The 26,547-nt window shown below is 40.5% G+C and overlaps 1 protein-coding gene across 6 annotated transcripts in view; it reads right to left on the bottom strand.

Moving 5' to 3' along the window:
- The window catches only part of KIF20B (kinesin family member 20B), a 116,278-nt gene extending 90,190 nt beyond the window's left edge, over positions 1-26,088 (bottom strand). For 3 of the 6 annotated variants that reach the window (XM_070752345.1, XM_070752347.1, XM_070752348.1), the window contains exons 1-10: positions 25,982-26,079; positions 20,418-20,568; positions 19,489-19,575; positions 19,269-19,388; positions 18,975-19,113; positions 16,940-17,124; positions 15,440-15,482; positions 13,501-13,695; positions 3,521-3,632; positions 60-128 (exon numbers count right to left, since the gene is read on the bottom strand). In XM_070752345.1, coding sequence (XP_070608446.1) covers positions 60-128; positions 3,521-3,632; positions 13,501-13,695; positions 15,440-15,482; positions 16,940-17,124; positions 18,975-19,113; positions 19,269-19,388; positions 19,489-19,575; positions 20,418-20,564 — 1,097 coding nt within the window. In that variant the 5' untranslated portion in view covers positions 20,565-20,568; positions 25,982-26,079. Of the gene's footprint in view, positions 1-59; positions 129-3,520; positions 3,633-13,500; positions 13,696-15,439; positions 15,483-16,939; positions 17,125-18,974; positions 19,114-19,268; positions 19,389-19,488; positions 19,576-20,417; positions 20,569-25,789 lie in introns of all 6 variants that reach the window. The other 3 variants (XM_070752349.1, XM_070752343.1, XM_070752344.1) reach the window with 3 other exon arrangements.
- Between the last annotated feature and the right edge of the window lie 459 nt (positions 26,089-26,547).

Below are 26,547 nucleotides of genomic sequence, written 5' to 3'. Positions count from 1 at the left end.
CACATCACACGAGGGATTTTGAAGAGATGGTGATTTCCTGAAATATTAAGACTGCTTACTCATTGACTTGCATCACACGCGTGGTTTCTGAATCAATCTTTAGCATTTTCAGGGTAAATATGCTATGGCTGCAAGAGAAAAAGAAAAAAGTTACCTCCAGCATCTCTCGGGTGCAAACGGTAGTTTGCTTGCCTGTATGTATCGCAAAAGCCAACAATTTCAATTCTTAAATAAATGTAAAGGATTTCCACCCACCCACCTACCCACCCACCCACTTATTTATCTATCTATCTATCTATCTATCTATCTATCTATCTATCTATCTATCTATCTATCTATCTATTTATCTAGACAGACAAACAGACAGACAGACAGACAGGCAGGCAGACAGACAGACAGACAGACAGACAGACAGACAGACTGACTGACTGCTCTGCCGCCCAATCCCGAAGGACTCAGGGCGGCTTACAACAATATAAATTACAAACAATAAAAAGAAGTCAAGAAAAAAAAAATCTAAGTTCTAAAACCCTAATTAAAACTCATAGTAGAATCACTCAACAACACACCCAACATGCCACTCATACAGATTCATACGTGTGGTCAAGTTAGTTGTTGATTTAGGGGCCCCAGGCCTGTCGGCATAGCCAGGTCTTGTGGCCTTATGAAAAGCCAGCAGGGTGAGAGCTTAATGGCCAGCAACTCAATTGCTAAGTAAAGCAGTCCCATGAGTGAAATATGGTTGCTTGTTTAGTGATGGCACTCACTAGGTGAGTTAATGACTGTGATTTGTGACCTCCTGTTATTTCCCCATAGTTTTGCTTGTCAGAAACTGGCTGGGAAGGTCACAAATAAGTTAGCCCATGACTTTGTTGCCAAGCACCCAAATTATAATCACATGACTACAGGAACACTGTAGTCTTTAGTGTGAGAACCGGTTATTGCTTTTTCAGTATTGTCATAACTTTGAATTGTTACTAAATAAATTGTTGTTAAGCAAGGATTACCTGTAATTCTTGCTACTAGCCAATAAATAAATTCATCCACCGAGCCAACATTCTTGCTGCAATTGCCTGCACATGAAAAATATCTTCCTTGCTCTTCAGAGTGGATAGATTCCAAAATCATGCCATTCTAAGGTTCATTGAGACACAAATCATTCTAGCATCCCAGGATACAAGCACACTGACATTCCCAGATATGCTCACAATTACAAATTTAGAAGTTTTTACTTTTGATTTCTTGTTGCTCATCCATGGATCTGCAGTGTTAATCACTGCACTAATCACTGCTGGCTGTGACATTCAAAAGCTTGCATGATTCAGTTCCTGGATATCTCTTGGACCACCATCTCCCAAGAATAATCTGTCTCTCCAATAAGATCGGTTTCTTTTTGCATGTCTTTGCCTAGACCAGTGCTTCTCAGGGCCCCCTTGAAGGGGTGTGGAGCTCAAACTCAACCCAGACAAGACGGAGTAGCTCTGGGTCTTGCCTCCCAAGGACAATTGTCCTCCCAAGGACAATTCCGTCCATTACCCTGGGGGGAAACTATTGACCCCCTCAGAGAGGGTCCACAACTTGGGCGTCCTCCTCGATCCACAGCTGACATTGGAACATCATCTTTCAGCTGTGGCGAGGGGGGCATTTGCCCAGGTTCGCCTGGTGCACCAGTTGCGGCCCTATTTGGACAGGGAGTCACTGCTCACAGTCACTCATGCCCTCATCACCTCGAGGTTCGATTACTGCAACGCTCTCTACATGGGGCTACCTTTGAAAAGTGTTCGGAAACTTCAGATCGGGCATGCAACCGCGAGAGCAGTCATGGGCTTCCTAGATTCGCCCACGTTTCTGCAACACTCCGTGGCCTACACTGGCTGCCGATCGGTTTCCGGTCACAATTCAAGTTTTGGTAATTACCTTTAAAGCCCTACATGGCATTGGGCCAGAATACATCCGGAACCGCCTTCTATCGCACAAATCTCAGCGGCCAATAAGGTCCCACAGAGTTGGCCTTCTCCGGGTCCCGTCGACTAAACAATGTCATTTGGCAGGCCCCAGGGGAAGAGCCTTCTCTGTGGCGGCCCCGGCCCTCTGGAATCAACTGCCCCCAGAGATTAGAATGGCCCCCACCCTCCTTGTCTTTCACAAATTACTCAAGACCCACCTTTGTCGCCAGGCACGGGGGAGTTAAGATATTCCTTCCCCTAGGCCATTACAAGTTATGCATGGTATGTTTGTATGTTTGGTTTTTTATAATGAGGGTTTTTAGTTGTTTTATTAAATTGGATTGTTACATGTTGTTTTACCATTATTGTTAGCCGCCCCGAGTCTGCGTAGACGGGCGGCATACAAATCCAATAAATAAATAAATAAATGCCAGGGGGGCATGTGACCCCAGGGAACATGCTTTTTTTTGCCGCAGGGAGTTTTTTGCACTGAACAATAGCACACGGCACAGAGCAGGAGATATGAAGTGCAGATAACAAACTCTTAAGAGATACCATGGAAAAATATTTAACAGGGATCAAGAAAGGAGGAGAGAGATGGAGATGATCAAAAGGAGGGGATAGATGGAGATAATGAGACAAACTTAAGCCTCCCGAAAGCTAAGATGAGGAAATATGATGCTTGTATGTAGCACTTGGCTTCACTGTGACTAAGGTGGGAGACAAGGAAAGACCGGTATGTTTACTGTGTCTAAAAATGTTGGCAGCAGAGAGCATGAATCCAGATAAATTAAGGTGTCAATTAAACACATTGCACCCCAATCACGCTGATAAGCCACTTGAGTTTTTTTCAACAAAAACATGCCAAATATTGCAAACAATCATCCTGGTGGAGAGTTGGGGAGGGGGGGGACATAACAGAAAATAATTGAGAAGCACTAGACTTTGCCCATATCTAGGGTTGTGGCAACATACCCTGCTGTTCTGTTCATTTTGGTATAGCATTCTTTTGGATATTTGAATGGTGACTGTCATTTCCAGTCTTAGCTATTCAAACTATGGAAAGTCGAATGAGGTGCTTGTCCCTCTACTAATTGAAACACCAGTGATACATATATGAAAAAGTAAGGGTGAGGATAAGAGCTATTCCCAAACAACTATTGTGCTTTTAGAATTTTGTTTTCATCATAGTTTGCTGTGTTTTAATCTGAGCTGTGGAGGAAGACTTGCAGGCTGCTAAGAGGTCATTGTGATTGGAATGGTTTATAAGCTCAATAACAACTTAATAAGTCTTAGCTATAATTTCTTTAAATTGAGGGTTTAAAGTTGTCCAAACCAGTCAGCTATTAGTAAGGCAAACACAGGTTAATCAGAAATGAAAATGACAGCTTATAAGCTCCATCTTGTGGTTGTTCATGGAAAGAAACATATAAAACAAGAATATTTGAGTTGATAGAACAAGAAAGATGTTATGAACAAGAAGCCTTTTGGAGCAACTCTAGATGGGATAAGATTTCCAAATAAAATAAAAAACAGACATTTGTCTGTTCCATACCAAGCATTTTCTGTTTTACCTTCTACTTGAGTTGGCATTCAGTTTTGTGGAACCATGCCTCTGATGCCTCAAGCCTACTTTCATAAGTTTATAAGCTTCTTCTGAGTTTGAAACTTGAATCCACTGTAGATCTTTCAAAAAACAAGAATATTTATTAGTTATGGAACAACAGCAAAGCCTTACAAGATATATAATCCTACCCGGAAAATGTAATTGGAAAAATAGAACTCAGAAATAGATACCTGATTTAGCAACATTTGCCCTTTGAAATTAAGTGTTACTTCACACATTGGCTGGGGGAAGTAAATAAGCTTCACAAACAGGAACTTTTCCCCACATAGCTAATTAATCTGTTGGAATCTCAGATGTATGTGATAAGATCTTACACTTTTTAAAGAGAAATTGTAGAGGAAAATTAGCAAGAACACGGCAGTGCGCTAGGCGACTCCATTCCAGTAGCGGCTCCAGATTCCCCAATTTGCATGCGACCACTCCAGTACCGGTCCATCAGATGACACCATATTTTTTCCTTAATTTTTCAGCTTTTTTGTTTCCTGTGCATAAGCAAAACCTCACAAGGGGACACTCAGGTGCGCATACTTTTGGCAATTTTTTTTTCTTTCATGCAAATGTGGAAGCAAAAAATTGCCAAAATCGAGCATGCATGAGCTTCCTCTCACAAGATTTTGGCACATTTTTCCTTCCCGCGCTTGCACAGAAGCAAAATTGTGTGTGTGCCCGCATGGGCACACCCGAATCAAGAGGATGCATGCACAGCGCATCAGTATGCAGGTAAGTGCAACCCACTGCTGCAACATAGAGAAGATTTCCATGCCTAGCAAGACACCCTACAGGCTTCTGCAAAGAATAGTGATGTTACAAAATATATGTCCATCTGCATCTTGGAATCTTCTCTTTGAAAGCAAGTTGAACAAAAACTATTACCTAAACAGCTACCTGATAAATGCCAATGGTTAATAATTGTTAACCATTGGTACTTTTAAGATAAGAGCATGCATCTTTGCATTCCTAAATAGTAAGACTTGGTTTAAAAAATGGAACAAATTAAATTTACTCATTATATAAAGAAATTTCAAATGAAATGTAACTATATAGGATTCCCAGTGAGGGTATGGCTAGCTGATGAGAGGAAATAACCTTGAAATAGATCTCCCTTCATTTTAGTCTCCCTTCATTTTCAATTCAGCAAAAATATGTTACATTTACATACATACATACATACATACATACATACATACATACATACATACATGTTTTCCTAGATTTTCACGGGTATAGGTATGTAGGTCTTGGCATTTTTGGGTTTTTTCCCGTGTAAGGTTCAAGGAATCCTAGCAACATCTCAACAAGGTCCCACTCGTCATCTTCAGGGTGGTGCTTTCAGCTTTGTTCGCCCAAGCATAAAGCAAAAGCACTAGCCTGAAGATGACTAGTGGGACCTCATTGAAACGTCGTCAAGATTCTCTGAACCTTACATGGGAAGAAATATATATATTTCAGAGGTCATCAAACCTGGAAGTTGAAGACCACAAGTCTTTTTTTTTTAATTTTTTTTAAATATTTTATTATACAAATAATACAAAATATAACATAATATACAAAACATAAAACAATGATCGTAACAATCGAGAACGATCGAATGGCGTGTCGATTGACAAGATACAAATTATGAGCTAGGAAAGGGGAGGGGAAAAAGTAGATAGGGAGAGGGTAGAGAGAAAGAGGGGAAAAGATAGAAAGGACAGAGAACGTAGAAAAGATAGAAAGGGTAAAAGGTTGGCGAATGTCCGGGGGAGCTGTACTGAGAACGAGAACTGTTTCCTATTTCATTAGCTTGTTACCATGGTTCGGTTTATTTATCAAGATTGGTTAGTGCAGGTGTTGAGTTAATCAAGTTAAAGAGATTTTAGAAAGCAATAGTAAAGATACTGTCAATATATATATAAAGTCTCTTAATATTATATTAAGTATAAAATAGTTATATACCAGATTTGTAACTGGTCGTGCTTGTATCAAACATATCATTCTTATGGCGTGTTATTCTCACTCTTTTTTCCTATCCAATTATAAAAAGGATCCCAACAGTTATTAAATGTATCCATTGTCTCGTTTCTTACTATTATAGTTAATTTCGTCATCTCTGCGCAGTATGTAATTTTTTTTATTATTGCATCATTCGGAGGTATCTCCTCATTCTTCCACCACTGCGCAAAGGTTAGTCTGGCTGCTGTTGTTAAGTGGACAATTAATTGTATTTGGGGTTTAGGTAATTTTTGTCTAATAATGCCCAAAAGAAAACATTCAGGGGTTTTTTCTATTGTTATTTTAAGTATTTCGTCAATCCAAGTTCCAATTTTATTCCAATAGGTTTTAGCTTTTGAGCATTGCCACCATAAATGGAAATAGGTACCTATTTCTTGGTGACATTTCCAACAGTAAGGTGAAAGTTTATTATTTAATTTTGTTAATTTAATCGGGGTAATATGCCACCTGTAAAACATTTTAACTAAATTCTCTTTATAGGATGTGGCAATAGTGAATTTATAATTTCTGCTCCAGAGTGTTTGCCACTCCTCTTCTTTAATTTCTTTTTTGAAATCCATATTCCATTGTTTTACATTGATTTTTGTGTTAATATTATCCAATTCATTATAGTTTAGGTAGCAATAGAATTTTTAAATTAATTGTTCTTGGGCTTCTGTACATAGTTTGTCTAACGGGGCATTTTTGATTATTCCAGGGTTACTTTTGTCCTTGTTAAATTTAGTTTGTATCTGTAAGTATTCCCACCACTCCGTTTTTTGACCTAAATTTTCCAATTCTATTCTTGATCTAATTTCCCCGTTGGAATTTAATATATCCTTGTACCTTATTATATTGTTTTTTTTATGAAAATTAGGATGGACATATGCTTCTAATGGGGCATACCATGTAGGGATTCCTTTATAAAGTTTAAACTTAATTTTTTTCCAGGTAAGTATTAAAGATTTCCTAATCAGATGGTTAGTAAAATATTTATGGGTCCTCGGCTTCTGATCCCAAAGATAGTAGTGCCATCCTAAGTGAAGGTCGTGACCTTCTAAGTTAAGTAATCTGGTGTTAGCTAGGCTCATCCATTCTCTCATCCAAGTTAGTGAAGCGGCAATATAGTAGTCTTTCCAAATTGGGAGTGCCAGGCCTCCTTCATCTTTCCTATCCTGTAGGTATTTTAGTCGAATTCGAGGACGCTTGTTCTGCCAAATGAAGTTACTAGTAATTTTGTTCAATTTTATAAAGAATTCCTGTTTCAATTGAATTGGGACTGTTTGAAATAGGAATAATATTTTGGGCAAAATGCTAAGTTTTATAGCCGCGATCCTCCCAAGTAAGGAGAGTTGTAAATTTTTCCATTTCAACAAGTCGAGTTGTATTTTATCTATTAGTTTATTGTAGTTGTTTTCTTTTAAACCGGACACTTTATTTGTCAAATTAATGCCTAGATATTTGATTTTTTTAACTATTTGGATATCAAGTTTGGCTGTTAAGATAGCTTTCTGCGGTTCTCTCATATTTTTGGTTAAAATTTGAGTTTTAGTTTTGTTTATTTTAAGACCTGCTGCTGTGCCATATTCTTCTAGGACGGCCAGTAGTTTAGGTCCTGATGCTAAAGGTTCTTCAATGATAAATACCAGGTCGTCCGCGAAAGCTTGTAGCTTATAAGTTTCATTTTTGCATTTTAGCCCTTTTATATCCTCCTTGTTTCTAATGATTCTGGTTAGAACTTCTAATGTTAGGATAAACAGTAGTCGGGACAGTGGACACCCTTGTCTCGTTCCTTTGTGAAGGGAAATTTTTGTCGATATATTTCCATTAAGGATGATATATGCTGATTGGTCTGTATAGATGGCTTTTATTGCTTTTATGAATTTAGGGCCAAATTCCATATATTCAAGTTGTTTGAATATAAATTTCCAGGACACGTTATCAAAAGCCTTCTGAGCGTCGAGAAAAATTAATGCCACTTGTTTTTCACTATGGGCTTCGTAGTATTCCAGGGTGTCCAATACTATTCTGATATTATTCTTTAACTGTCTCCCGGGGAGGAAGCCGTTTTGATCCGAATGTATGAATTGGTTTAGGAATCCTTTAATTCTGCTAGCTAGGATGGAGCTAAAAATTTTATAATCGGCGTTTAGAAGAGAGATAGGGCGGTAATTAGCTATGTCTGTAGGGTCTGTATCTTTTTTTAATATTAGCGCTAGGTTTGCTTCTGTCCAGGATGTTGGAATTATGCCTCTAACTAAGGCTTCGTTTAAAGTTTCTAGCAGGGCCTTTTCCATTTCTTTGGGGAGGTCTTTATAGAATTCGGGTGGGAGGCCGTCAGGGCCCGGGGCTTTATTATTTTTCTGCCCTTTGATTGCTTCTTTTAATTCTATGTCGGTAATTGGTTTATTTATTGTATCTATCATTTGCTGGGGTACTTTAGGGAGGTAGCCTGTTCTAAGATTTCTTGTATTTTTTGGTCATGTTCAATGTTAGCAATATTTTCAGGGTTATCATAGAGTTTACTGTAAAATTCCCTAGCAATCTGTTTTTTCCTCTGCAGGTCATGGCATATTTCCCCATTTGTTGTCTTGAGGCAGTTTATGAGTTTCTTTTCTTTTTGTTTTTTGAGTTTATTAGCTAACCATTTGCTAGGTTTGTTGGCATTTTCAAAGTTATATTGACTGCAACTTTTAATTTGTTGTGCTAGGTTTTGTTGATCTATTAAATTTAACTCATGTTTTATTTGTGACATTTTTTGTTTGAGTTCTTTTTTTGGGGGATATTTTTGTAGGCTTTCTTCTAGAGATCTATATTCTTCTTCAAGTTTAATCAATTTCTGTTTTTTTACTTTGTGTTCTTTGGCCATATACGAAATAGCTTTTCCTCTGGTTACGGCTTTGGCTGTATCCCATACATTTTGAAGGCTAGTGTGTTCTTTAATGTTTTCTTGAAAGAAAAATTTCATTTCTGTTTGTAACTTCTGTTTAAAACGTTCCTGGTTAAGTATAGATTTTTGAAGCGTCCATCTAGGACATTGTTTGTTTCCTTTCCATATTACTTTTAGCGCATTGTGGTCTGAAAAAAGGTTGGGTTCTATCTCTACCGATTGAAATTTGGTATTGAGCTCTATTGTGGTCCAGACCATATCCAGTCTTGACCAAGATTGGTGCCTATCTGAATAGAAAGTGAATTTTTTGAGGTTAGGATTTCTGTCTCTCCAACTGTCTTTAAGTTTTAATTCTTTAATTAAGTCAAAAAAGGCTTTGGGTAATATTTTTTTCCTGTGCTTATTCCTTTTATCATTATTATAGTCCAGTTCCTTATCGATTATTTCGTTAAAATCCCCCAATAAGCAAATATTGTCCGTAGCATATTCTTTTATGGTATTAAGTAGTTTTTTATAAAATCTTTCTTGGCCTTCATTCGGGGCGTAAATATTAATTAAGGTTATTGTTTCTGATTCTTTTTGTAGTTCTAATATCAAAACTCTACCTTCTCTATCTTTATATTTCAGTTTAGCTTGAATGTTGGGATTAATATAACAAATTACACCTCTCTTTTTTTCGGAGGCTAGAGATGTAAACAGGTTCCCAAGTTTATTTCTATTAAGAAGATGTTCAAATTTGTTTTTAATATGCACTTCTTGCATTGCAATAATATCTAAGTTTAATTTAGCAATTTTATTTAAAATTTGATTTCTTTTTTTTTGGCGCGTTCAGTCCATTTATGTTAATTGAGTATAGCTCAATTCCCCTGCTAGACGGATTTTGTGCTACGTTTTGGTTATCTGTACTTTGGTCTAGTTGCCCTAGTACTTCTAGTCTCTTTTGGTAAGCCTGCGTAGCCATTATTTCCCATATTTATATTATCGATTGCCAGTGTTTCTTCCGGTCTATTTGGAATCTGATCCACTGTCTGTTCACTAATTGATGTAGTAGTCCTGGTTTCTTTATTGTTTGTTATTTCGGTCGTCCGATCATTAGTAAAATGTTTTTCAAAAAATTCCTCAGCTTTATCGACCGAATCTATTTTAATCTTTCTCTCTTGCCAGGTCATAAGCATTCCCTCTGGGACAAGCCATCTAAAGTTAATGCTGTGTCTAGTCAATTTAGCTGATAAGAAAGTGTATGGCCTACGTAAGTCTCTGACGTGCTTCGGGACTTGTTTTAGAATAACCAGTTGTCTCCCTTTGTAGTCTATGGGGTCTTCCCATGCTCTATGAAGAATTTCGTCTCTGACTGATTTTTTTACAAGTTTGATGTGGACTTCCTTAGGGAGGTTATGGCGTCTGGCGTAGTTAGTATTGATCCTGTAGACTTCGTCTATTTCGTTTAGCATTGTGTCCTTTTCAATGCCTAACGCCTTTGAAAGAATGTCGGCCATAATGTCTGGCAAATCCTCACTTTTCTCCTCCCTGAGGTTTTGAAATCTAAGGAAGTGGTTAGCTTTTTCGCTCTCAAGTTGAATTACAGTGTTTTCTAATTCTTTATTGGCATGGACTAATTTTTCAGTTAGATCTTCCATTTGTTTATGATCCTGGTCAATCCTATTTTCCAGATCCTGAATTTTTTGTTCTTGTTTTAACATCTGTTGTTCAAAAGCCTCATGCCTTTTATCCATATTTTGCATCCTTTCTTTTAACTCGGATGTATCGTTTCTCACTTCACCTATTTCTTTTTTAATATCTTCATGGTTCTTAAGCATTAACTCCTGCATTTGGAGCAACATGGATTGAAGGTCTTTGTATGAATTAGACCTTTCTCTGGGCAGCATATCATCCAGCGATCTCTGAGAAGAGGGGCTGGGTATGGCTGAAGTAGATTGATTAATTGATCGCTTCCCAGATCCCAATCTAGACAGATTAGATAAACTCGTCATTTTGGCGATATTCCACCCGCTGGCCCACTTATATAGATCCCTAATAGTCCGTTCCAGAGTTAGATAAGAAGAAAATGCTTAATTAGTGTGTTAAGTATTCAGATATAGAAATAGCAATTCAAATACTTTATATTAAGGATCCTCAAATCAATTGGCCTTTAGAAATAGAAGGGTAAGTGATAGAAGAAAGGTATGAATGCAGTTTTTTTTATCAGGCAGAGCAAATAGGTGTAGATAGCACTGTACACAGATATGTTAAGCTATTGGAAGGGAGTACAATAGCTTAGCTTCAGTTACATTCAATACTTGTAGGTTTTGTGATTAGTTTCCCCCAGCTGCGAAATTCAATCAAATTTTATAGTAATCACAGTATAAATATATCAATGGGGGTGTTTCCTTATGTTATTTGAGAAATAGTAAACCGTCAAAGAGAAATATTTGTACTTCAATCAAAATTCCTTAAAATCTTAAGAGCTTTGAAACATGCTAAATTAAATAGTTAGGGCAAGATTATATATACAAGCTAATCAAGATTAATACAATTCATTTCTAACATTCAATAGTAAAACTAATGGCTAATGTTTTTAAAAGTAATAGTATCAATAAGCTAGAAAGTCCTAATAACCAATAATTAAAGGGGAGGTCTCTTAGTATAATAATAGTAGTAACAGTATATTAAATAGCAATGTAGTGAAGTATCCAGGTGATCTACTGATAAATTAATAGTTTACTAGTAAGTTAATATATGCAGGTAAATATCAATAAGTATCTTGTTATAATAAATTATGTTAGTAATCCTTTAAATAACTAGAATATAAATTATACAGAGGTCCTTAATGGTCAGTAGAGATATATACGTAGGTTTACCAATTAGTTAATAGTTAGCTCATATGTCAATGTATGTAAATATATAATAGGTATGTTACTATATATAATTAAATAATGTATAAATATCAATTAATATCTTATTATAATAAACTATTCTAGTAATCCTATATTTAGTTAGTATAGTATATAAATTATTAAAGTTATGTAAATATCAAATAGTATAGTTAATAATCACTAGGAGTACATACATAAATTTTTAGTTATGGGTGTAAATAAGGCGAATTCCGAATTCAGTGGGGTTGTATATATAGGTCAGTGTGTCAGACCTTCCTTAGTTTCTTCAGATCACTTGGAAGTTATGTTCGTTTAAAGCAACTCCAATTGTCGTCTATCTCAGGGGGTTGTATAAAGTTATTAAGTTCGTAGTGTCTGTCCGGGCTGTGCAAGGATCTTATGTGTTGATTCCTCTCCTTCCCGCAGATCTGCCAAGGCAGTAAATAGAGCCAAGTCAGCTCAGAGATGACGGTCTTTGGTCTTTTAGGTGGGAGTCTCTAGGATGGTCTCCAGCCGCTTGTAGCGAATATTTCCTCCGGCAGCTCACCCCTCCCGGTATCGGTCCAAAGAGTCGCCTCCGGTCGCTTAATCCCCCGTGGACAGAATAAGCTGAAAATTAGAAGAATCGAAGTTTCCCCCAAACTCGCTCAAGTGTGACGCAGCAACAAATCGGAGATCAGAAAGCCAGGGAAGAAACAGGAAGTAAATGAATCACGCTGTCCCGTTGAATCCTCTATTCAAGTTTCCGCATTTAAAAAGGAAAGAGAGAGAGAGGAAGCTCTTTTTGAGATTTGCGTTTCCTCGTGGGACGTCAGGTCTTCTTAATATGTGTTATAGGCTTTGAGTGTTGTTGTTAGATTTCTCCGATGAATAGTATGACTCACAAACAATCGCTCGCCGCCAGCCGGAAGGAGGAAGATGTCGATTCCTCCCTCCACCTTCTCTTGTCGTCGCTATCCAATTTTAAACTCAAGCGACGTTACCCCGTGGAAGAGGAAAGAAAAGAAAGAAACCAAATTCGTAAATCTCACGTTCAATCCAACTCCGGTATGTTAATGGTCAGCTCCTCCACCTCAGTCGCCGTTGCTAGCATTCGTTTAGCCACCTCCAGCTGGGAACGCTCTAGGCCACCATGTTGCTCCTAGCTTACAGGCACTCAGTCGTGGAGGGGATTGTCCGTTCTGCCGATCGGGCTGCCGCCTACAAATCGTGCTAACGGTACCCCCTTACCGCCAGACCCTTTTTCGCAGGGTCTGTGATCCCGTAGGACCGAAGAGAACCTGTAAAACGGTGGTGTTTGACGGAGCTCAGCTCCACACCGTCCGTTCAGTTCCTCAGTTGGCTCCGCCCACCTAAGACCACAAGTCTTAAAGTTGCCAGGTTTGGGCACCCCAGGCATAATTCAATGCATAATTTTAGTCAAAGGAAGCCCATCTCTGTTCTGTCTGGGTCCCCCCAGACGCCAACACCAACCAAAAAGAGTATCCAGACACACTGGAAAAAAGCAAAGGCAGTTTATATACTGGAAAGCAAACACAGGTAACAAAAACTGTTCTTACAGACAGGAACACGATGAAGCTTCACAGAGGTTTCACGAAGGCCAGACAATAAAACAGGAGTCTTGCTGGCAAAAACAACACTGGAGATAATAAAACCCACGCCTCCCCCAAGTCTTTCAGCCTTCTAGGCCACAAGCCAAGATCAGAGACGCCAAGAATCGAAGCAAGGTCACAGGACTCCCAGTTGATAACTCTCCACAAGACTGTAAGGGCGGGTCTGCCTTTTCAATCCTGCTGAGGAGAACCACACCCAAACCCAGCTGTTGCCAATTCAGGGATGGAAATACCTTTCTAACTGGCCCCTTCTTTGAGCTGCATGTCTCTGCCTCATGTCTATTATAGCCTGTGCGTCTTCATCCAATAAATCCAGGCTACTAGCTGGGGAGAGCCCCCCCCCCCCCCCGGGGGGTCTCAGGCTGCTCTCCCTCCTCCTCTTCCTGACGTTCCTCTCCCCTGTCTGCCTGGTCCTCCCCCTCCTGGTCACTGTCCTCCTCCTCTGGGCATGGATCTGGCAGAGCTCCAGCCGGTTCCTGAGGAGCCTCAGGCTGAATCACAACAATCTCATATTGAAAAAAAGACAGTACAGTATTTCTACGTTATTGAAATTATGGTCAATTGCTAAACATTTCATTACCTTTTACATAGGAATAGCCTTTTACGTCCTGGGCCAAGCGCAACATTTTTCTCCTCTTGTCGTTAGATATTGGAAGCAATAAGTCATAAATGCACTCATTGTAAATTTCACAGAACGAGACCCACAGGGAGTATTTTATATGTCTCTGCTCTTTCAGGTCAGACTGGTATGCTTCTTTTTCTGGTTCTTTCATATCTGGCAAAAGGATTGGAATAAGTTATAATGTAAAACCATATTACTCAGTAGAGGGCAATTGGTATGGCAGATACAACCTCAGCTTGGATGTATCAGTTAGGTCTTAAACTTTGCTAGCTACAATAATGAACTCAACACACCTCCACACACCTCCCAAAGACCTATAAGAACACAGAGCTGGCCTCCTTCAGGTCCCGTCAACACAATCAATGCAGGTTGGCGGGGCCGTGGGGGAGGGCCTTCTCTGTTGCCACCCTGGCTCTATGGAATCAACTCCTCCCTGAGGTCCGTACTGCTCCCACCCTATTGGCTTTTCGTAAGGTCACAAAGACCTGGCTTTGCCGATAGGCCTGGGGCCCATGGATTCAACAACTATCATGGCCATATTGTATGAATGTCATGTATGCATGTTGACAGGTTAGTAATTATGGTTTTTAATTAAGATTTTATAGTTCAGTTATTATATTTGTCTTATTTTTATTGTTTTTGTAATTTCATACTCTTGTAAGCCGCCCAGAGGCCTTTGGGATTGGGCGGCATAGAAGTTGAATGAATGAATGAATGAATGAATGAATGAATGAATGAATGAATGAATTAAAAGCAAGCAATGTGACAACTACCATGTTTTCCCGAAAATAAGACCCTGTCTTATATTTTTTTGAGGTCCAAATTAAGCGCTTGGTCTTATTTTCGGGGGGATGTCTTATTTCTCCCCTCACTGGTATGAGGTAGGGAGGGGCAAACAGCCCCTCATGCCAGCTTCCCGAAAGGTCACAGCAGGCCATCCACAATGGGCAGCAAAAGCACCCAAACTTGCTGGAGGTGGTGAGCTGAGCAGCACTCGCAGCTCAGCTGTTTCGTGAAGGCAGCCGCAGTGCCTCAGCTGATCTGATTAAGGGTCAAGAAACCCTGAGGTGACGGGGAAGGGAAGGGCTGCCTTCTGGGCTGGCCATTCCCACCACTAGGGTTTATTTTAGGGGGAGGGAGTATATTTATGGTCACCCCAAAAATCAGGCTTGCCCTTATTTTGAGGACATGTTGTATTTTCAGGGAAACATGGTAGTAGCATTCAATTTTTATACTATCAGTAATTCTTGATTTGAGTTTAACATGTTATGCAGACCCAAACTTTGTGGTTGGCACAGTATAATAATATTTATTTATTTATTCAATTTTTTTTTGTTATGATGCCCTGAGTCTAAGAAGGACGGCATAACAAAAAAAATTGAATAAATAAATAAATATTATTATACTGTGCCAACCACAAAGTTTGGGTCTGCATAACATGTTAAACTCAAATCAAGAATTACTGATATTAGTATAAAAATTGAATGCTGCTACCATGTTTCCCTTACAACGTGTTAGCAATAGCACTTTTTAACAGAGCCAGCATTTGCCCCCACAATCCGGGTCCTCATTTTACCCACCTCGGAAGGATGGAAGGCTGAGTCAACCTTGAGCCGGTGATGAGATTTGAACCGCTGACTTGCAGATCTAGCAGTCAGCTTTAGTGGTCTGCAGTACTGCACTCTACCACTGTGCCACCTCGGCTCATAATATGCAGAAATTGTCTGGATTCTGTTCACTTACTTGTCCTGATCCTACCAATCCCTTGAAGAATGGTCCCATCATACTATTCCAGAGTCGAGAATGGTCTTAGTGATGCTAGCTGAGCCTTATTTGTGAACCCACTCTTCTGCGGTAAATAATGGTTTGGCAAATGAGAATGAACAATCTGACTTACCTTCACAATTATCTGTTGTTCTACTGTTGCTGTGGCAATCTACCTGCAAATTAAGTGAGGGACAAAATTTGGATTACCACAAACGTTTCATTAGAGGTTTCTCTCCATCATCCCCTTGTATTTTAATGTTCTGCAATAACTAAAAACAAATAAAATCAGATTACAGAGCATTCACCTAATGTGTACGGTGTCGATGAATTGTAATATAACCTCTGTATATCACCGAAACTGACGAGGAGGGGAGGCATATGTGTTAATCCAACAATCGGGCAATATTCTATTTATTGCTTATCCATACATTCCATTGAATGTCTTCTTATTGTGAAACATATGGTTTTTCTGGGTTTATTCAACTAAAAGCTGCTAAAATCGGAGACTGCAGGTAGAGCAGAACACAGCCGTGCAAGCAGTCATGGGCCTTCCCAGATATGCCCATGTTTCTACAGCACCCCGTGAGCTCCACTGGCTGCTGATTAGTCTCCAAACACAATTCAAAGTGTTGGTTATCATCTATAAAGCCCTACATGGCACTCGACTAGACTACCTATGGGACCGTCCTCTGCCTCACATATCCCAACGACCAGTCAGGTCCCACAGGGTTTATTTATTTATTGGATTTCTATGCCACCCCTCTACGAAGACTCGGGGCGGCTTACAACATATAATAAAATACAATGACAAATACAATTCATTAACTAACTAAGCTAAAATCCCTAATGTTTTTTAAAAATCAATCGTACACATACAGACCTCAATCATACATAACATTCATCTGCCCCAAGCCTGGCGACATAATGAGTCTTAAGACTCTTATGGAAGGCGAGGAGGATGGGGGCAGTGCAAATCTCTGGGGGAAGCTGATTCCATAGGGCTGGGTCCCCCACAGAGAAGGCTCCTCCCCTTGGCCCCGCCAAGTGACATTGTCTGGTAGACGGGACCTGGAGAAGGCCAACTCTGTGGGACCTAACCGGTCGCTGAGATTCATGCGGCAGAAGGTGGTCCTGCAAGTAATCTGGCCCGATGCTATGTAGGGCTTTATAGATCATTACCAAAACTACAACCAATGTAGACCATGGATTGTTGGAATTCTCCAGATCCCATCAGCCAGACAATGCTGACTGCCGGGACCTAGGGGAAGAGCCTCCTCTGTGGCAGCCCCGGCCCTATGGAACAAACTCCCTTCAGAGATTCACATTGCCTCCCCTCTCCCCGCCTTCCATAAGTTTCTGAAAACCCACTTTTGCGGACAGGCTTGGGACCATTGAGCTGCTAATATCTAGCCCCGGGACAATGATTGAATCTATGTATGGATGTGATAGATTAATTTAAGTTTTGGGGTTTTAAGACAGTATTTTAATGTAGATTTTATTATATATTTCTAACGTGTTTTGCATAAATTTGCTGTAAGCTGCCCTGAGTCTGAGGAGAAGGGTGGCATAGAAATCAATCAATCAATCAATCAATCAATCGGTTTGCTTTGGGGGGATTGAGTCACAATACCTCTTTCAGAAGACGAAGCAATGAATTTTTTAGAGCTATTTCTTCTCGCACTTCTTCTTTAGACAAATTTCTATAGTCTCTACATCGATGGGGCTTGAGATTCATGCCTGGATACAGTTTGTTTCCAATGCTTTGAAATACCATATCCAGAGTCCTAGGGAGAATGCCTCTCTCTTCATCTGTACCTAGCATATAGAATTAAAGACTTAGGTAAAATTCCAAGTTGTTGGAGCAGAGACAAAAAGGCTGAAATTTCTGAAATAAATATGTTTTGAATGACTATCATTATCCCCCAATCTATTGCTGTCCAGTTTATGCTAGACCCTAGGCTCTATAACTGCTGGCCAAGGAAATCCAAAATATTTGCTGGACCTGGGTTGCAGAAGGCTGAACTGGAGCTATCCCTTGGGTTAATACAATAGTTTAACAACAGACCATAAATACGGACTTGTTTGGCTTTTAAATTGACAAAAAGCGCCATGTGTTCTTACTGCTTTGAACTAACTTAACTCATCCTAATAGTGAGCTCTATTTGCATTCAGTGAGTCTTACTTCCAGATTATATGTATTGATAATTTGTCATCAAAAACAAAATGCAAATCATTCAATAAATTCAATTCATTAATTAGCATTACTGTATTTTTTTTGGACTAAGATGCACCAAGATTTCAAAGAGTAAGTAAGGAGAAAAAGGTTTTGTTCCTCCCCAGACCCCATAAGAGGTCAAGCCCCCTAAATTCTGTGTGCCCCATTTTTCATAAAAACAGGGGCATTTTTTTGCCTTTCCCAGGCCACAAGAGCACTCTGCAGGCCTTCCAAACCCTCTCCAAACCCCGTTTTTTTGCAAAAACGGACCAGTTTTTGCAAAAAAAAAAAAAAAAAACAGGGTACAGAAGGTCTGGGAAGTCTACAGATTGTTCCTTGGGGTTTGGGGAAGGCAAAAACACTTGTTTTTGCAAAAAAAACCCAGCCAATTTTTCATCTGGTTTTTTTTTTTTTGTTGCAAAAATGGTGTGTGCAGAGGGTTTAGGTAGTCTGCAAAATGTTCTTGGGGACTGAGGGAAGGCAAAAACACCCTGGGGTTTTTTTCACAAAAATGTGGGTGTTTTTGCCTTCCCCTGGCCCCCAGGAGCACGGTGCAGGCCTCCCAAACCCTCTGGGTACCCCATTTTTGCAGAAGATCGGCCCATTTTTTGCAAAAACGAGATGTGAGGGCAGGGCTTCAGGCCAAAAATAGCTGTACAGTAGTCCCTCGCTATACCTACTGCGGCTTCACTTCATCGCGGGTTTCTGAGGAAGTCGATCGGCAGATTTAAACAGCCCGCCGAACTCGATCGGCAGGTTTTTCAAAAAAATATATATATCTAAAATTGTAAATACTGTATTTAAATACTGTATCTAAAATAAATACTGTGTGGGAAGGGTTTATAAACACTTAAAACAATGAAAACTTACCAAACAATTACAATATAAATACTTAAATAAGTACTATCAGTCGATAAATTCCCCATCGCAGATTTCACCTATCGCGGCCAGGTCTGGAACGTAACACCAGCTATAGGTGAGGGACTACTGTATTCGGTGTATAAGACACACCGACATTTCCACCCTCTTTTAGGAGGGAAAAGGATGCGTCTTAGACTCTGAAAAATACAGTATATCATTTAGATGGGAATTTACTCTCTTTAACTTTAGTTTAAGGCTAAAGCACCGTTGCTATGTTATATCCTGGCTTACTTTTCATCTTAAATACATACACTGGCACATTTACTGAATTCAAGAAAGGTACTTTCTTTCAACTGAGTGAAAATACTCTAATTGAATAGCAGAGGGCACAAGCTCTCTGCCATCTATTTTTTGAAACTCAGGTTTTGAAGTTGCTGCCAATGAAATATAGAAAAGACTGAAGTTTTAATCTTCTCAATTTCCCCAAAATTAGCAGCTGGAAGTGTGAAATTATTGTGTGCCACCAAGAGAATAAACAACCTTAGCTTTAAATGCATAACATAAGTAAATCAGGGTTTCTCGGATGTACCTCGGTAGGTGTGGGTTTTGCCAGCATTGGTTACACCATAAGTGAATATTAGCCGACTGTGTCCCCTTAGGAAATCTAACATAGGCTGTTTCACAGCACCATCAAAGAGTTCTTCTTGTGTTGTTTTGGGGCCAAATACCTAAGAAATATACAAGAAAAGTCTTTAGGTTTTCAATTATAAAAATTGCAGAAAATATATTGAATCTTCACTTTTAAAAGCTTTTCTAATTGTTTAATAAATTATGTTAAACATACATAACATTTTCATATTACTGATCAGGAAGCTGGCCATACCTGGGAAAAAGTAAATTTCTGCACCAATGGCCGCAGGTTTTTTTCACTAATGCGAAATGTCTTGGAGCCTTTAGGAGCTTTTAATAGAATGCTTGTTGAGTCAACCACAGAAACACAACCCTATAAGAAAAATTTGGGGTGGGGGGAGGGGAGGAAATCCTTTAAAGCCAGGCAGATAGCATAATTTTAATTTAAAGTTTTGCTTTTAGCTGAATAATACCTGAGCATCGTGTTCTTTTTTCAACACTAAAATTGGTTTGACCCGAAGGCAAACATGAATTCGTTCTTTGGATTCCAGACTCTCTCCCTAATTAAAAGAAAAAGTGATAAAAATCTGGTTTGTGCCCAATAATTTTTGAATGTCCCAAACTTACAACTGCAAAGAGCATTCTTTTTCCTTTAATCAAGCCTTTTCTTACAGTCCTTTCTTTTCACCTCTCTCAAAATATTGCTATTGCTAACATGTTGTAAGCCCCCCTGAGTCTAAGGAGAAGGGTGGCATAAAAATTGAATAAATAAATAAATACACAGAAAATAAATATTTCACTTATTATAGCAAAGCCTTGTCAGTTTTTCACTATGAAAAAGCTCACTAGCTATTCCTAAATGCACCATGTTGATACCTCTCATTTTTGCGCAACATAAGACAGCACGTAAGGTATTACATTGTAAGCATGTAAGGTATTACATAAGACAGCATGTAAATTACATTAATTGATATTTATAGGGAACACTGTACTGTATTTCAAAGAGTGGACTTTTTTCCTATAAGACAACTTTTTTTTAAAAAAAGGTTGAAATTGTTAAGAGTCTGCTACCAACAATTGACTAGTCAGATCAAACTGTGGAATCCATTCTATCACATTTACTCAAATGTCCTATGCCATTATTTTCCTAGTCATTTAAAAAAAATTAAAAAATCTTCCTCTCACTATGAAACAGGATCTTTGAGCAAAAAGATAAGAGCCCATTTCCAGGTTATATCAGCATCTATTGATTATATGTTTTCTGGGCTGCTGTACATATTGTATACACATCATGTTTGCGATTGATTTATGATTGTTCATCACCCCAAAATCATCACCCCATTGTTTGCTATGGGTAGTCATAGAAACTGAATTAATAAATTCCCAATGTTTAGTCTCTTACCTGACTTGTATTGAAAGTTGAAGAAAAATCACTGTATAGATTTTTTTTAACATCAGTAACATCCAAAAATTCAATCCTTGAGGATGGTTTAACTGCTGAAATAAATGAAGGTCTGGGAACTCTTGGTTTATCCAGATTTGCCTCCATTCTACTAGAATACAAAAGAGAACTTGTAGGTAGGTTACCCAAGGCACTGTAGAGTTGACAATTATAGCATAGATGTATTTTTACATACAATTCAAGGGGGCAAAGACATCCAACACATTTTATTATTTATTAGATTTGTATGCCGCCCCTCTCCATAGACTTGGGGCGGCTCACAGCAACAATAAAACAATGTACAAAAAAATCTAATAATTTAAAAAACACTAAAAGCCCCATTATTAAAAGCAAACATACACACAACCATACCATGCATAAATTGTATAGGCCCGGGGGAGATGTCTCAATTCCCCCATGCCTGACGGCAGAGATGGATTTTAAAGAATTTGTGAAAGGCAAGGAGGGTGGGGGCAGTTCTAATCTCCGGGGGGAGCTGGTTCCAGAGGGTCGGGGCCGCCACAGAGAAGGCTCTTCCCCTGGGTCCCACCAAATGACATTGTTTAGTCAACGGAACCTGGAGAAGGGCAACTCTGTGGGATCTAACCGGTTGCTGGGATTCGTGCAGCAGAAGGCAGTCCCGGAGATATTCTGGTCCGATGCCATGAAGGGCTTTATAGGTCATAACCAACACTTTGAATTGTGACCGGAAACTGATCGGCAACCAATGCAGACTGCGGAGTGTTGGTGTAACATGGGCATACCTAGATTGTTCTCGCAGCTGTATTCTGCACGATCTGAAGTTTCCGAACACTTTTCAAAGGTAGCCCCATGTAGAGAGCATTACAGTAGTCGAACCTCGAGGTGATGAGGGCATGAGTGACTGTGAGCAGTGAGTCCCGGTCCAGATAGGGCCACAACTGGTGCATCAGGCGAACCTGGGCAAACGCCCCCCTCGCCACAGCTGAAAGATGTTTCTCTAATGTGAGCTGTGGATCGAGGAGGACGCCCAAGTTGCAGACCCTCTCTGAGGGGGTCAATAATTCCCCCCCCAGGGTTATGGACAGACAGTTGGAATTGTCCCTGGGAGGCAGAACCCACAGCCACTCCGTCTTATCCGGGTTGAGTTTGAGTCTGTTGACACCCATCCAGACCCCAACAGCCTCCAGGCACCGACACATCACTTCCACTGCTTCGTTGACTGGACATGGGGTGGAGATATATAACTGGGTATCATCGGCATATTGATGATACCTCACCCCATGCCCCTGGATGATCTCACCGAGCGGTTTCATGTAGATATTGAATAGCAGGGGGGAGAGGACAGACCCCTGAGGCACCCCACAAGGGAGACATGTAGAGGTCGACCTCTGACCCCCCACTAACACCAACTGCAACCGACCAGAGAGGTAGGAGGAGAACCACTGAAGGACAGTGCCTCCCACTCCCAGCCCCTCCAGCCGGCGCAGAAGTATACCATGGTCGATGGTATCGAAAGCCGCTGAGATGTCAAGAAGCCTCTCTTATCCCCCCCCCCAAACAATCCTAATCATTGGCAAAATAAAGAGCAGATATAACAACCATTTATTAAACTCCTATGCTGTCCTGTTCTGAATAACAATGCGTAAACATAATATGTAAAACAAGGTTTTCATGGAAAAAGGGATGGAATGAAACTCACAAGAACTGGAAAAAATATATTCGGAAAATATATTCTAGAAATAAAGGTGTAACTAAAAGCCAGCATGGTTTATTAAAAATGTGGAATATTATTATATTATATTATAATATTGGGCGGCCTGCTATTGGTTCATCGCTAGTGGTTGGGATGAAATTCCTTGTGTGTTCAATCATGCTTGGCCAATAAAGAATTCTATTCTATTCTACTCTTAATTCTATTCTATTCTATCCAGCCGTCTACAAAAGCAGCATTGCCCTCCGCTCCCTTCGTCTTTTGCCCAATGGCCAGCCTGGCGCTGTTCTTTTTCCTCCCCATTGCACCCCAGGCAAACTAGCGCTGGTCTTCCTCCTCTACCTCCAGCACACACCAGGTCTGGCTAAGAGGGTAGCGGGTCTCCGAGGAGGAAGTAGCCTCTCCTTCCATCTGCGCTCCCCTCCGTTGTCCCCCCCCCAGCTCCACAGCCACCCAATACAACATGCCTGAGACTCACACAGGGATGAAAGAATCGCAGGTAGGAGCAGCATGGCAAAGCAGGCTGTGGCTGCTGCTGCCAACGCTGCTGCCCTTTTCCTACTTCCATCTCCTTTTCCTCCCTGCTCATGATTACAGAGGGGTGAGAAAGCTGAGGGGGACTGCCGTGCACCTATTGAGCTGCGCCCCTGTCAATCAAGCACATCTCTTGAATCCCACGTCCCCTTTTTTCCTGAGTTTCGGCCTTTGGCTTCCCCTTTCTGAAAAGCGGTTGGACATGCCAGCTGCCACTCCCACTTGAGGGGAGTTGTTAAGAAAGCACGGCCTCACCCTCGTTGGGGGGCTGACACGTGACTTAGGTGGTTTTTGTAGCATTCTCTAATTTCCCCAAGGCATACCTGACCATGTCTCATGGCACACTAGTGTGCCGCAGCATATTGGTTGAAAAACACTGGCTTAGTGTACAAACCTCATTAGTTTGGTTTATAAGTAATTTGGTTTATAAGTAATTTTATTGTGCAAAGTTAATTAATTTGGTCTAGTGGTTAGACTCCAGGTTAGAAACCGGAAAGTGAGCACCTTTGGACCAGTGCTGATCTCTCAAGCTTTGGGAAGAATGTAATTATTTCTGAAAATAATTTCAGAGTTGCCAAGAACCAACACACAATGTACCAAGAACCAAGACACAATGCCATAGCCCATAAAATCATCTGATACAATGTCCCTCCTGTCAACGACTACTTCAGCTTCAACCACAACACAGGAGCACACAACAGATACAAACTTAAAGTAAACCACTCTAAACTCTACTACAAGAAATAGGACTTTAGTAACTGAGTAGTTGATGCATGGAACTCACTACCAGACTCTGTAGTATCATCACCTAATCCCCAAAACTTTACCCTTAGACCAGCAGTCCCCAAACCACGGCCCGCAGGCTGCATGCGGCCTGCTGAGGCCATTTATCCGGCCCGCAGGTGAGTGACAGGAGCACAGAATGCATCCGCATCCTGTGCTCCTGGCCACTGTTCCCTCTAGCGGCTAGGGGACCTGGGCATCGGAGTTGGGGGCGGGGAGCGGCAAGGAAAGTGCAGGGAAGTCTTGCACCAGCGAAAGTTCGCGCGCACCTGCGCATGCAAGCTCCCCATTCCACTGCCAGCCTGCCATCTGCCTGGGGTGTGTGGGGAGGCTGAGCACTCCGCCGCGAACTTCAAAGATGCTCGGCACTGACCTATCCACGGCGGGTGGTGCCAGGGGCAGCAGCGGCTCCCTCTCCTTCCCCACTGCCTGTGTCATTGGTGGCGCCTCCTGCCAGGGCGCCGAAGCCAGAGCGACAGCAGCGAGAACGTCCCCATCGATCTCATCTCACCCAAGGTAAAGGAAGGCCTGCCAAAAGCCGAGCCAGGCACAACACACACACATACATACATGCACAAACCCGCCTCCTCCTCTTTGAGTTGCCAGCTCCCGTTTTCTGAATGGGGATTGAATGGGAGTCTGGGGTCGGAGGGGGGAGGCTTGTTGGGCGAGTCCTCCGTGGGGAGAGAAGAGGGAGGGTGAAAGAGGGAAAAGAGAGAGAGGGAAATGGAGAGAAAGAAAGAAAAGGGAAAGAGAAGGGAAAAAGAGAAGTGGAGAGGAAGAAAGGAGGGAGGGAAGGAACGGAGAGAGAGGGAGAGAGAAAGGGAAGGAGGGAGGGAGGAAGAGAGATAACAAGAGAGAGGATGAGAGAGAGAGAGAGAGAAAGCGAGAGAAAGAGAGCAAGAGAGAGAGAGAGTTAGTGAGAGAGAAAGAGCAAGAGAAAGAGAGAGAGAAAGAAAGCAAGAGAGAGAGAGAGAAAAGGAGAGGAAGGAAGGAGGGAGGGAAGTAAGGAAGGAGAAAGGGAGGGAAAAGGAAGGAAGGAAGAATAAATTGAGGGAACAAGGAAGGAGGGAAGAATGAAATGAATGGAGGGATGGAGGAAGGAAGGACTTTTGGGGGGGGTAAATTTTTTTAAAAAAATTCTCACAACATACATTCAAACAGTACAGTGTACCATCTAATTTCCCATGAATAAAATGCGGTATTTTGTTAGTAACTAATATCAATCATCAAAAAAGTTGCAAATGTTTTTTTTTCCTAATGTCATCCAGGTACATACTTTTCTTTTAATTAAATTCTCTCCTAAATGTTCCTTCAAAAAGCACAACACCAATTATATTTCTAACTTATTAACCATTATGCCAAAGTGCTTCCTTCTTTATACATTTTTCTATAAACCAAGAAAACCTTGTATAGCCAATCAGATGTTAACAAAAGAAAATTAAAAACAAAACATAAACATACATGAATTTCATACTTCTTCCCCCCCTCTAAATAGTATGTTCCCATTTTGTTTTTTACTTTGTATGTTTTTTACTTTACATTTGTATGCCTCCCCGAGTTTTCAGAGGGGCGGCATACAAATCTAATAAAACTTAAACTTTAAAATAAGGTATGTGCAGTATGCATAGGGATTTGTTCATAGGGGTTTTTTTATGGTCCGACCCTCCAACAGTACGAGGGACAGTGAATTGGCCCCCTGTGTAACAAGTTTGGGGACCCCTGCCTTAAGACTATCCACTGCTGACCTCTCCCAATTCCTAAGAGGTCAGTAAGGGGTGTGCATAAGTACACCAGAATGCCTTCTCTTTTACTAGTATCATGTATATAAATATTATCATATTTTTGTATACCACCAATAGGTACTTGACAAAACAAATATAGATAGATAGGGAGGGGGGGAGAGAGAGGGAGGGAGGGAGAGAGAGAGAAAGAAAGAAAGAAAGAAAGAAAGAAAGAAAGAAAGAAAGAAAGAAAGAAAGAAAGAAAGAAAGAAAGAAAGAAGGGTACTTCTCCAAGAACTGGCCATCGACTTGAAGTCCCTCCCACTCCGCTCCCCAAACTCTGCAAACCTGAAGTGTGTTAACTGGGTAATAAAGGAATTTATTTCTACAAAAGAATATATTCCAATAATATAAAAATAATACTGTATATTATTATTATAATTATAATTATAATTATTATATAATATGGTTTCAAATATTCCCAACAACGCGTGTGAACCTAACGGAGGAGGAAAAAAGGATTCAGGAAAAGTTTCGACTAAGTTTTGGACTTCATAAAACATAAATCCTGGCTAAAAAAGACCGTTTCGCTAACTTACTTTCTTCCAAATCTATTGCAGTGACCGAGGAGAAAGAAGGTCGGGTCAGGAACCTGGGGCAGGGGCTCCCTTCTGGAACGCGGAAATCACGTCCGCAATCCTTTGCGTCCCTTTACAAGCCACCTTCTCCCCCCTTCCCCCCGAGAAGCCACGATAAAGAGGTTCACCGCGGCAATGCATGCATATACAAACCTTGCAAAAGCCAGAGGGCAAAGCAGGCGCCCCTTCCCCACTTTCAAAGCCACCGGCGCAGCAAATGCATCACTCGCTTTAAGGCACCTGAATCGCGGCTTTTTCAAACCCAGTCGCAAAGGCTGATGGGAGCTAAACGTCTAAAGCCGAAAAGGATCGTGGGAAGGGTAGTTCTCCCCCCCCCCCCCAAAAAAATGCGGTAGAACTTAGCCTTTGCTTCCTCTGCGGTTGGTGGTATGGGCATATTCGTAGATTAATGCGATGATTTTAAAGACTGGCTTGAAATTATTTTAGACAGTACTGTATACATAAGAGAGAGGGAAAACCCAAACACACACGTGTGTGTGTGTGCCTGTGCTTGTGTGCGTGTTTGTTCTAGCCAGAATTCTCCACAGAAGGTCTTTGCAAACGTATTTGTATATTTGGAAGTCATTCCTGTTAGGTTATTTATTTTTTAATTTTATTTTGTTTGTTTGTTTGTTTTGTCAAGTAAGTATTGGTGGTATACAAAGATAATAATATTTATATTTATTTATTTTATTTATTTATTTATTTTATTTATTAAT

The sequence above is a fragment of the Erythrolamprus reginae genome, chromosome 5 (genome assembly GCF_031021105.1).
Source record: "Erythrolamprus reginae isolate rEryReg1 chromosome 5, rEryReg1.hap1, whole genome shotgun sequence".
Classification (NCBI taxonomy): Eukaryota; Metazoa; Chordata; class Lepidosauria; order Squamata; family Dipsadidae; genus Erythrolamprus; species Erythrolamprus reginae.
Note: the sequence above shows the minus strand (reverse complement) of the source record. Positions and strands in the feature narration are given on the sequence as shown.